The sequence below is a fragment of the Lepeophtheirus salmonis genome, chromosome 1 (assembly GCF_016086655.4).
Source record: "Lepeophtheirus salmonis chromosome 1, UVic_Lsal_1.4, whole genome shotgun sequence".
NCBI lineage: Eukaryota > Metazoa > Arthropoda > Copepoda > Siphonostomatoida > Caligidae > Lepeophtheirus > Lepeophtheirus salmonis.
The window spans coordinates 46,833,287-46,845,218 of record NC_052131.2 but is presented as its reverse complement, the minus strand read 5'-3'; the positions used below and the strand labels follow the sequence as shown (position 1 = coordinate 46,845,218).

At 30.5% G+C, this 11,932-nt stretch overlaps 1 protein-coding gene across 4 annotated transcripts in view; it reads right to left on the bottom strand.

Moving 5' to 3' along the window:
- Positions 1-288: 288 nt before the first annotated feature.
- LOC121131817 (uncharacterized) overlaps positions 289-11,932 on the bottom strand; it is a 37,055-nt gene continuing 25,411 nt past the window's right edge. Inside the window, exons 2-6 of one of the 4 annotated variants that reach the window (XM_040727207.2) lie at positions 3,009-3,510; positions 2,413-2,946; positions 2,060-2,333; positions 1,569-1,729; positions 289-1,130 (exon numbers count right to left, since the gene is read on the bottom strand). In XM_040727207.2, coding sequence (XP_040583141.1) covers positions 1,686-1,729; positions 2,060-2,333; positions 2,413-2,946; positions 3,009-3,431 — 1,275 coding nt within the window. In that variant the 5' untranslated portion in view covers positions 3,432-3,510 and the 3' untranslated portion in view covers positions 289-1,130; positions 1,569-1,685. The remainder of the gene's footprint in view (positions 1,131-1,568; positions 1,730-2,059; positions 2,334-2,412; positions 2,947-3,008; positions 3,511-11,932) is intronic. The other 3 variants (XM_040727209.2, XM_040727210.2, XM_071894044.1) reach the window with 3 other exon arrangements.

Genomic DNA, 11,932 nt, shown 5'->3' with positions numbered 1-11,932 from the left:
GGAGACATCCAAACCTTATTTGTTTGAGTGTTCTATAGTCTAATATTATATACCAATTCATTAAGATTTAAACTACGACTTGGGCTTAAGGATTTTTCTTATGTTTATAAAAACACTACTACTACTGGCTAAAAATTATACCATATTTTAAACTTAGATAAATTTTGAACTTTTGAGAAATTTCGTTTAATAAGAAAAATAACGAATCACAGTTTAAAATAAAAGACAAATTGGAATCACGACGTTTTGAAAAAAAATCGGATTATTGCGATTCGTTTAACTCCTAAGTTTTGGTTCATGGATATTATTCCTTATATGTATAATATATTCTCTATAAATCAATTTTAATGGTACAGCAATTTGCATGAAATATTAAAGTTACATAAATTAAGACATCTTTTTTTTACAGTTATGTATGTTACACTAGATAAAAACAATAGTTCATTAAATCAATTATTATTCATTGGGAAGGATTAAGGAATATATATATATATAAACAAGAAAAAGAAAATCAATAATTTATATAATTATTACACAAATTGATTTTTATTTAACATTGGTTACAGAAATGGCAGATCCACATACATTTCAATACTTGAAAATGAGTGAAATACAAAAAAATTAAAGATGGTTTTTTATCTCCTAACTTAAGTTTGTCGTTTGTACAGTGTTTACAAAACAAAATAAAAATGACTTAATTTATGATAGAGTAAAAATACATGTAAATATTTAGCCAGATATTCATGAAGCAATTAGTTGTCTAATAGTTTAATATTAAATTAGGATAAATTAGGGTAGCTTAATTATATATTTTTTTAAAGTAAAACGGAAAATTTGGTTAAACATTTATCAACACAACCTCTCTGCGGGTAAAAATATTTTATCTCTTTCATTAGAGGAATGCATTGTCAGAAATTAGAGGGGAAAAGATAAGATTTTTAGGGCAACACGGGTAACCATATTTTTGCTATATATTTAATATAATTTTACATTATTAAGCAAAAAGCCATTCCATCAGTTAAAACTTCTTGCATGAGTACTTGAGTTTCAATCGGAATCATTCCTTCACCAACCATTGAGTCTGAATTTACAGAGTCCCGTTCATCTTGAAAATATTGTCGGTATCGTGTCTGAAATGTTTAAAAAGATAAAACATAATGATTCAGTCATGAGAAAAAATAGTTGTTGTTGTTGATTCAGCGATTTTACGAAATGATACGGTATAATTAACTAGCATGGTCTATGAATGATTATATTCAGTGGATGGGCAGAATACCATATTATCTACATGTGACTAACCATGTTTGCTTCAAGGGGCATGCACTTATATAGTTCAGCAAGTGATTAAATGTACTGGATGAACACATCTAACAAGTACGTTTATCAACTAAGAGGAGTTTGCTTTACATTCTATTTATTTTATGGTGCTTAAGTCTACAAATTTATAATTATAACTAATTAATGATTAAGAAGCTATGAAATGTCCTTCATTTTCAGTATTGTGACAATGAAACTAAAATCACGGATACAATGGAGTGCTCATAATTGATATTAAAATTTTTTCTAACCATTTTGTTCAGCAAAAGTTTATGCAAGACATTAAATAATTTTTAGGGATTTTTTGTTTTTTTAAAGAAAATCAATCTTCTTCAAGGCAAAAGACCTTCACAATTCCAAAATCGAAATCAAAGTCCACGTCCAGGTGATTGGGTTGATGTTCTATTCCATACTAGACACAGATGGGAAAAAATATAATGAGTATTAATGTTGTATGATGCATTTTTCCATATATTTTGTATGCTTATTTTACAATGGAGTGGATTTGATTATAATTTAGTCATTTTTATTTATCCCTTATATGTACATAATATCTACAATTGTTAATATTTCATAGTTAGATGAATAAATAATAGCCTATGCTTGAAGTTCTTTATTTACTTTATTGTACCTACCTACTTTGTTTGTGACTTATTTAATTATTCATTCTAATTATAGTATACATGCACCAAAAAATAAATAAAGCTTAAATGGATCATATTAATAATGTTATGCACATTACCTGGCATTTTCTGCAGGTACAAAAAATCCAATTCCCGAGCAGCTTGTTCCCAATATATATCAGGAATATCCTCTGCTCTTGCTCGGGTCAAAGTTCGAGGTCGGGGCCCAACAGACATGTGGCGAAGAAGAGATGGATTTGAGTGTGCATGAGAACCACTAGTGGCTACAGTGCGATCTTCTGATTGCGAACGATTGGTTGAAGATAGTCGAATATCTTTTAAACGATTATTAAGTGCTTCCTCATAGGTGGGTGGAGCGGGTCGATGTCCTTGCTAAGTTTTTTTTTGTTGTTTGTTATGAATGGAAAATATTATTTAGTGCTGGAAAAATAAGATTATTTTAAAAACTTACTTCTTGCTTTTGCTTTATAACATCATCATATGGAGGCGGTGGAGATCCGGGAAGGAGAGAAAAATGATCTAACGAAGAATTAGGGTCAGTATGTGCTCTTTCAAGTGTTCTTCCACATGCTTCAGTTGTCGGAAGACCAATAACGGAAGTACATGCACCTCTTGGATGCCGAATGGTTAAAGAATTTGGAGGGGCTGGAGGAGTACACATACCGTGATCTCTAGGATCCATCAGTGACTCAGAGGAGGACGTTCCATTGTTGGAAGAAGGAGGCTCATCAAGTCTATCTTGTCTCCTGAGACGACGACTGAAGAAGTTTCGGACGGGTGAGGAAGTTGAAGTTTCTATGTCCTCAAGATCTTTTTCAGTTGAGCATTGACGGTCCTCAGAAACAGATCGACGACTTAATCCTCGATCCTTCTTACCTCCCCCAAATAATCTTGTAGCATCAAAGGAACGCTGCCCTGGAATGTACTTTGCTTTACATCGACAAAACTTACAGCGTCCTGGTTTTTTCCCGTTAGAATTGGTACTCTGGTTTAAAGAAAAAAAGGTCATTAATATGTTTTGTATTTATTTAAGCTCGTTCCTCTTACCTCTTGAAAATGTCCACAAAAACATCGCCTGCTTGTTTCTCCTCCCGATAAAGAGGAAGGTGTGGTTGCTGAACTACTTGAATTTCCAGTGGAAGAGCCTGACGTACGTGGAATTGCACCTCCAGCAATACCAAGTGGAAGGTTCGGAACAGTTAAAGTCATGCTTGGAGCTGTATAATTATTTGAACTACTACTATTTTGAACTACTGAAACACTGTTATTTGATGTTCTATGATGATAGTGAGGAGAATTACTATTGGAACGGTTTAAAGGGGATCGTCTTGGACTAGGGGATTTGGACGGATCTCCATCAAAGGATTGTCGTGATGAAGAGAGAGGTGGACGTCGGTTGCGCTCTCCTCCATGCAGAGATCTCGATGAACACACGGATGCAGCAGCCGTATTGGCTGTAGCTGTTGCCATCTTCAGCGAATAATGTCGATGCCTTTATTTGTTGGGAGGTAAGATCAGAGATGTTAATTGGAAGTCTTTTTTTATAGTCCTGAAATAATATAACATTATATAGGATAATGTATTTATTCAATACTTTTATGGATACATAGAGGATCTTGTATAATTTTGCACAAATCTTTGTACAAAATAATTTCATATTCAAATACATTATATTACTATGTAGCTAGGCAACTATGCATATACCTATGATAAATATGAAGTAATGACCGTTAAAAAGATATGATGGGAGTTTTTCTTTGGTATTAAACTTTTATTTTTTGTCTGGCGCCGTTGAGAAAAATAGAAAAATATTTTTTTACTCGAAATGCGATTTTTTGTTTTGTTATTGAAGCAGCAAAAATATGTATTCCTATTATGCTTATTACTTTAAACATGCAAAGTTATATAATAATACCAAGAGGTATATTATTTTATGCGTACATTATACAAGTAATCCCCGGTTTTCCTAGCCATAAATGTAGTTAATATATAATTGATATAGATTAAGTGATTATAACTAAAGTACGTATTCAAAATTATCTTTAAACTTCATTAGTTTTTATGATGGTCAGTGTCAAAGAACAACATTAATGCCCCTAAAATTAATAAGAACAAGCTATTGTAATGTATGGACGATAAAATGACCTGATTTTGGCTTAAGTTTTTGAACTTTACCCTTACCTTTTAATAAACTGGCATTTTCTGTACACCAAATTGTTTAGAATGGCTTAATATCTATTTCAAATAGATTTTATAGCCGGAAATAATAGTCTGCCTCTGAAAAGTTATTCAAAATAAATGAAACACTTATATAAATGTATTTTCTTGGAATTATTCATACATTTTGTCATTTTTAATATTGATTTGATAAACTTGCTTGCTTTTAAGCTGTTTTTTTACTTATTTTATTTCCTTTTTTTCAATTGCTGATCCTGTAATTTTAGCTGTTATTTATATATTTATCACACACAATTTCATCAAAATCAATGAGTACATTAATAACGTTATAAAATAACAATGTAGTTATGTAACATACATAGAATATACCACACTTTTTTTGTTTGTTTATCTTAATATTCTCATATCTCTATGATAATTTATATATATTTTCAGTATAGGTATGTCAGGATTTGAATAAAATATAAAACCTGGTAATTAAAAATAAATTAACTCTCGAAGGCGTTTCGTATTTAGTATACGAGGAACACTGGATTGTTTATGAGCGTTCTAGAGACTAAAGAGCTCAACAGATATCTCATCATATAAATTTTTTTATCAAATATATATTATTCTTTTTCCATTCATGAGCAGAGAACTACAATGAATTGATACAAGTATTTATTAGTTACGTATGAGTGTGCTCATTTAAACAAAGAGTTACACTTTGGATTGTTTGACAACTTATTTCTTAAATTATGAAAGCAACATTTGTCTTTTAGACGACGCTTAATTAAACAGCTAGTTCTTAATAAAAATACCTTAAATCGAATGCTAATCGAAAATTCTTTAAATCGATACTCTATTTAGAGTAAACATTTGGCCAGTCTCATAAAATCTCTTATTTTGAAATTCTACTAAACGGACATAACTTAAAAAAAAATTAATCACAATTAACAGTATCGTAATCAACGTTATTTTTATTAATATATTAAAATCATTTTGTTAAGAAAGTACTTCTTTCTTTACATCGATGACGTTTTATACGAGACCTCCCTCCCTCCCGAGAACGTTCCAAATTATCCACTGGAGCAGGGGATTCCCGATCTCCCTGATTAAATAAAACTTTTTATGGATCTAATAGCAATGTGACGTCAATTTAGATACAGAAAATATATTCAATACTGTCTAAAATATATGAATAGCGACATTGAAGATGTGTCCACCTTTAAAATATTATTATATTAACGATATTTTATGGGGTGATAATTATATAACGGCCTTGAAAAGGCTTCGATCTGATGGAGGTTCTGTTTCGAATATACATTTAAGATATTAAATAGAATATTCAGAATAACGTTCTTAAGTTCTCCAGAACCTCGTTTTAATATAAAATATATTTATACTCTGATTAGTACCGCTAAATACGGATTTCAACAAAATCCAAATAAGATAAACTTTTTTGAAGAAACAAATTTTCTCTTTTATAAACGACTTTTTTTCGAATTACAGAACCCGTAGAAAAATCTAAATTGCTGAAGGCCTATGTTATTGCATAATTTTATGTCAGCTGTAGCAGGGGAAGCTTTTTTATATACATATATATCACTAGAGGTGTATAAACCCCAAAACATGTCCATGAAAGCAGTAGGTGATTTTTGACTTGGTAATCTGAATAAGATTTATTATTTTCTAAAGAAGTTGTCATTATTAAATAATTATGTTGAATCCAAAACATCTAATTAATAAGTAATCACAAGTGCGTGTGCTCATGAAAGACGGAGAGTAAACTTGAAAGTTTGCTCGGGAGTTATAAGTGTAAGTTTATGTGGGACTCGGAGTAGAATTGAGGATTTACGTCGGAGTAATTCCGGACTATATGTCCTTCGCGTCATTACCCAAGCAACTCGTATCAATAGATGATTCATAAACTACAAACATACAGTAATACCTCTGTTTACGAAAATATTTTTATATTTTGAATAATGTACTAATTTCAAAGTGATTTGTCAATCCGCTGTCACCAGAAAGTTTTAAGTGGTCCCAATTGGACAACTCTATGAATTATTTATCTAGGTATTCCTGCAGTATAATTTATTACATATTTTCCGTGGAAAATATGAAGTCTAGAGGGAATGGGTTTGGGAGAGTTAATCAAGTTGAACGATCTTTCATTTTTCAAAGGTGGTACATCAACATAAAAACAGTCTTAAAATAAAATCAAAAAAACAGGAAACCCCAAAATATTTGTTTACTTTAGATATTATACACCCCAATATTTCATAGAGTATATTAAATGCTTCGTATTTAAATTTGTGGGACGAGTTACGATACCTCAGAATTTTAACCTATGGCTTAGAGGCCTTATTTAATTTAAGATACTTATATTGGTACTGATATGTCACCTTTGAATTTCTCATTCTATTATTGTAACGACCAATTTTGGGTAATTTATGTGTCATTTGTAACACATCCATAGGGTTAATAAGAACAGTTTGTAAATATAAATCGACAATATTCAATCGAAGAATACAAATGTATTTTACACTCCATTTTGAGAAAATCATTCTAGCTGACTTTTGTGTTGACGGGCCATAAATGTTCTCAAATATACATATTAGTATTATTTTTTCAGAACGTAATTTTTGATATAATTTAGAAGATTTATAGAAACATTGTCATTTAATAATAAAAATATAAACTTATATAAACCTTTTATTCATGTTTTGGTCTTTATTTATCAACAATGTTAAAAGAATTGACAACAAATGGATCTAACCTTAAATAAGATATTATGTACTTACATTAACAATCTTTCCTAAATAATGTAATTAAATAAACTCGTTTTTATTTTATTTTTACATACCAACAGGACATATTTTATGCATCTCTGTCCGTACCTCACTCCTTCCCTAAGATGGATTGAATATTTTGTAGGGCGTCAAAAGTTAGAGGGGGAAATAAAAAAACAAGAAAATACATTTTCTTTTAATCTTATATCAATACCCAGAGGACAACTATGTGTGGACCCAAGATGGTGCACCCTCACTGTGCCGACAACATGACTGATTTTTGGTCCAAGGATATGTGGCCATAATCTTCGCAGGATTTGAACCCGTTTGACTTTGCTGTGTGAGGCACATTGGAGAGGGAGACTAATTGTACATCTCACCCGAACGTGGACTCCCTGAAGGCAGCCATTCTGAAGAAGTGGAGCAACTTATCTGAAAAGTTCATCATCACCTCCTGTAAGGATTTCTGACGCCATGTGGAGGCTGTGATTGCTGCTGAGGAAGACCATATTAAGTGAAAATGTTCAGAAAGGTAGTGTCTCAAAGTTTTGTTAAAAAAAGTTTCGAAATTATTTATCAAAAAATAAAATTATTAACAATTTTCTAAAATCAGTTATTCAGTCAATGTTTTGCTTCTGAACCCTGTATAAGTTATAAGTTAACTAATGTTCTGTGATGAACAGGCTATATAAATTAAGGTGATGAATATTGTTTTTTTATGAATAGTTTCTTAATTAGTGGAAATTTAGACCTACATATTTTTTTCTTTATGTATAGAGGTAATGTTAACTTAATGCATAATTGTAGAAAAATGAATTTGACACTGAATGATATATTTAGAGTTATTATTTCTATGCGATGCATTTCAATTATTAAGTTTTTTTATTATTATTTTATTAGTTAATAAATGTCTTTGAAGCTTTTCAAAGACCAATGTATTATGCAGATTGGTATCCCCAAAACAGATACAACTCCTATATATTATTTGGTAAGATATCGAATTTTCTCTACTTTTCCTCCTTATTACTGTCATGTATAGTTTTGTTAATCCTAAGCATTTTGGGCATGCACAAAAAAGTAGCTGAAAATTATCATGATAACCCGGATAATTTCAAGAATATTTGAGAGTAAAGCAGATTTGCTGTCATGACGTTAAATAAGATTACCTACAAATTCCTAAGAATGGAGTGAATTAAACAAAAGTTCCACCCTGTATCAAGAAAAAACATAGGCAGAAATTAAACTGATTTTTATCTTCAATTTTACTCTGATTCCGACAAAAACTTACCCTTATATCTCCTAAAAAATATTTGGGCTTTAAATTTGAATTTCATTTCGATTTTTTTTTAGTAAAGAAGCTCTTTTTATGATTTTTTTTTTAAAATCACGTTTCTTCCATAGAAAAGATTCATTACTTTACAAAAAGTTTACTCTTTACAGTTCCCTGTTTTTATAATAAAGTGCAGGACCAAGATAAATGCCCCTTCCAAAATCCACCCAGTTAAATAGTACAGGTCTGCTTTCTGTTTTTAAAACCTACTATCTACATATTTTCAAGATTTGCTTGCTTCGATACGTTAGACATGAACTCTATCGTTTAGCAAACAAAGTACTTGACTTAATCTCTACTGATTGACTACTTAATTAATCTAAATAACTTTTACAATCACAAAAAAGGTGGTTGTTCACATGTGGATAATGGGTTTAACTAACCGAGGAATGATGTTGTTATAAGTTAAGCATAATTCGTGTTAAAAGCGGTGTTTATTTTGGGCATGTTAAAGAAAAGCAAAATAAATATGGTAACCCTGACAATTTCAAGAATGTCTTGGAGGGGAGCAGCTTAGATATCATGAAGTTTCATTATATCAGCTACAAGAGAAGACAATAAACAAAAACATTCCCAAGGATTACTCCCATTTCGATCCTCAATTCTACTCTAAGTCCAACAAGGACTTACAATTATAACTCTGCCACAAATCCTTATAGTTACTCTCCGTCTTTTAAGAGCACACACACGAATGTTCAATTAGGTTTTGAATATTGTTAAATGTAGTAGGAAAATAAGTTCAATACACAGGTGTTAGATAACAATAAAAAAAAAGTGCTAACGAAAATAAAATTCATACCTCACATTACCAACTAAAAAAACCCCAAAAGAAACCCGGGCCTGCTAAAGAATACACACGAGCTACATCGATATGCTTAATATATGTCCCGCCGGTATGTAAAAATAACTACAAATCCTACTCCAGAAATAGCAATGACATATGTACTGGAATTACTCTCAATTCTGTCGCCAGTCCAAAAAGGGCTTACTCTTATAACTCCCAAGCAAACCCTCATTGTTACTCTAATCATCCATGGGCACACGCACTAGTTACTACTTTATACTTAGATGCTCTGTCTTCAAGAATCAAATAATAATGACAATAGCCTTGGAAGATCAAAGATCATTTTTAGATTACCAAATAAAAAATTCCCTCTTGTTTTCATGGACATTTGTTATGTATCTTAAGCTATAAATAATATAGAATATGATGCATAAATCTATTAAATGAATAAGGTTGGGACATATTCTTTAAAATAATGACGTCATTAATTTAATTATATGATGTCTTGGCTTTCTTTCCTTAAATCTGATTGTATATTTAACAATCAAAGAGTGATAAATGAAGTGTCTTCCCAGAAAAGAAGGAAGATAATGGAGAGGGCAGAATAAGTTATAATTGAATCTTGATTAGAGGAGGGAGATAAGTTTGATAGGTACATAAAAAAAGCTATCACAAATTAATGCCTTGGGATTAGATCTTTCAAAAAAAAAAAAAAAAAAAAAAAAAAAAGAGTATATTTCTTTTCCAGGCCATTAACTAACGAAAATAGACTTAATTAATTCCTTCTCATTGGATTGATTAAGGAAAATGTCTATAAATAATATTTACAAAATAATTGATTAATGTATTAATTCAGGAAATAGAGTACATATAATGAATATTATATTGATACTTTCCAACTAATACATCGTTTTGCCACTAGGGTTAATGTCCATAATGTGTATAAACATTATTTTATTATAATATAGTTCTGCATTTACATCATTGATTGATAATTTGAAATGAGAGAACAAATATGTTTTCAAACACTGAATCTTGAACTTAAAAAACCAATTATAAGTTGCTTGGTCTAAGTTTAAGGTAAAAAGTTGTTCAAATTTATCTAATCGACCCTTTTTATCTACATTTGTGATGTATGAAGTGCTAATTGAGTTCTACAAGGGCTTGCAATTATAACTCCGCAACAAATCCTCAATGTTACTCTGTCAGAATACACAAATGTTTCCATTCGGTTGCGTATATATATATATGATATGTTGTATGTAGTAAAAAAGGACGTTCACTCCCTGGAATTAAATATAATGATAACAGTTTAATTAACAGAGCTAAAAAATGCACCCGATTTTCATGATTAATGGAATGTCCATTCGTTGGGACAATTTTTTTATAACTACTAATGTAGTAATATTACATTCCAAATATTACACTAGGTGACCAAATTTTAAATTTGTTTCTCCCAAGGATTGAAACGGTATGCCTCGAATTCATCACTCGAGAAACATTAAAATGACTTTCATCATCATAAATTTATGTTTTTTTTAAAACAAGATCTATATGATTTAGGCCTATTTTTTTGCCATGAAGTATCTAAATAAAGGGCATACGTATATAATATAGATTGTAAGTACAGGTTTACTAATTCAAAAAATTAGAAAAATATTTTTTTATTCCCTTATAAATATTTCGGGTAAAAGGCAAATTTTGCTCTAATAATATAGAAAATAACTTCCCAACAAATTGTCTGTGTTATTCTCTGTTTTTCAAGAGCACACTCACACGTAGCTACTCAGCACTTATATCTAAGGATAAAAGTCGTTTGTAGTTTGAGCATGTTAAAAAAAGAAACCGAAAATCAACATGTTAACTCTGACAATTTGAAAAATATTCTGGAGGAGAGTAGCCTAGCTGTCATGACGTTTCATTAGATCAGCTAAAACAGCTGTGTCGAGGGAGGAGTTGTAGAAGGAAATAAACAAAAATATTAGATATCGATCCTCAATTCTACTCTGAGTCCAACAAGGACTTACAATCAACACTCCACAACAAATCCTCAAGGTTACCCTCTTTCATTAGCACATACAAATGTTTCATCCGGTTTGGAATATTATTTAATTGTAGCAGAAAAGGAAGTTTATGTTTCAGGAGGTCAATAATAATGATAACAGCTGATTATTTTTTTTCTTCAGATTACACATTCTAAAATACGTAGAGCTAAAAAATATACCCAATTTTCATAACTACATATATCAATTCCTATGTGTTCTCTCCACAAGAATTAAAGAATGATGATAAGAGTTTGAAAAGTTATGTTTTAAATATTATTGGATGAGCCAGGGAGTACTTTAGTTTCTAGAACGTTCATTGATTGTGCTTTATCTACTCATACTCCTTGCCAAACCTATTTTTATTCCACATTCAGTATTGAATATAAAAACAAAACACTTCTCCCTGTATACGCGCTGCTACATGCAAAACGCATTGGATATGTTATTAATACGACTATATTATTATTTATTAGATCATAAATATGCTTATGCTATACCTCAGGGAGCACTATATATTGTGGGCACCCTATATACGCTTGATACTACATGCAAAACGACTGGTAGATTTTATCAACATAAGTACAATGTTATTTTTTCAATCAAAGATGCTTTATTTCCATTCAAATATAGATTGAAATATATATATAAATATACACTTTGGTTCATTAAAATAGATAAATATTTTAGATGCATAAACTGTTTTTATAGTTTTTTCTAACATAATGATATTTTGTAATATAAAAAAATATCGCAGTACTTAAGTACTACTAGCGCGCACTTTTTGTCAATTATTTATAACATAAGATCTTAATATATTTAAAAAAGTGCTTATATTTAGTAAAATATATACTGTTGTGCTTATT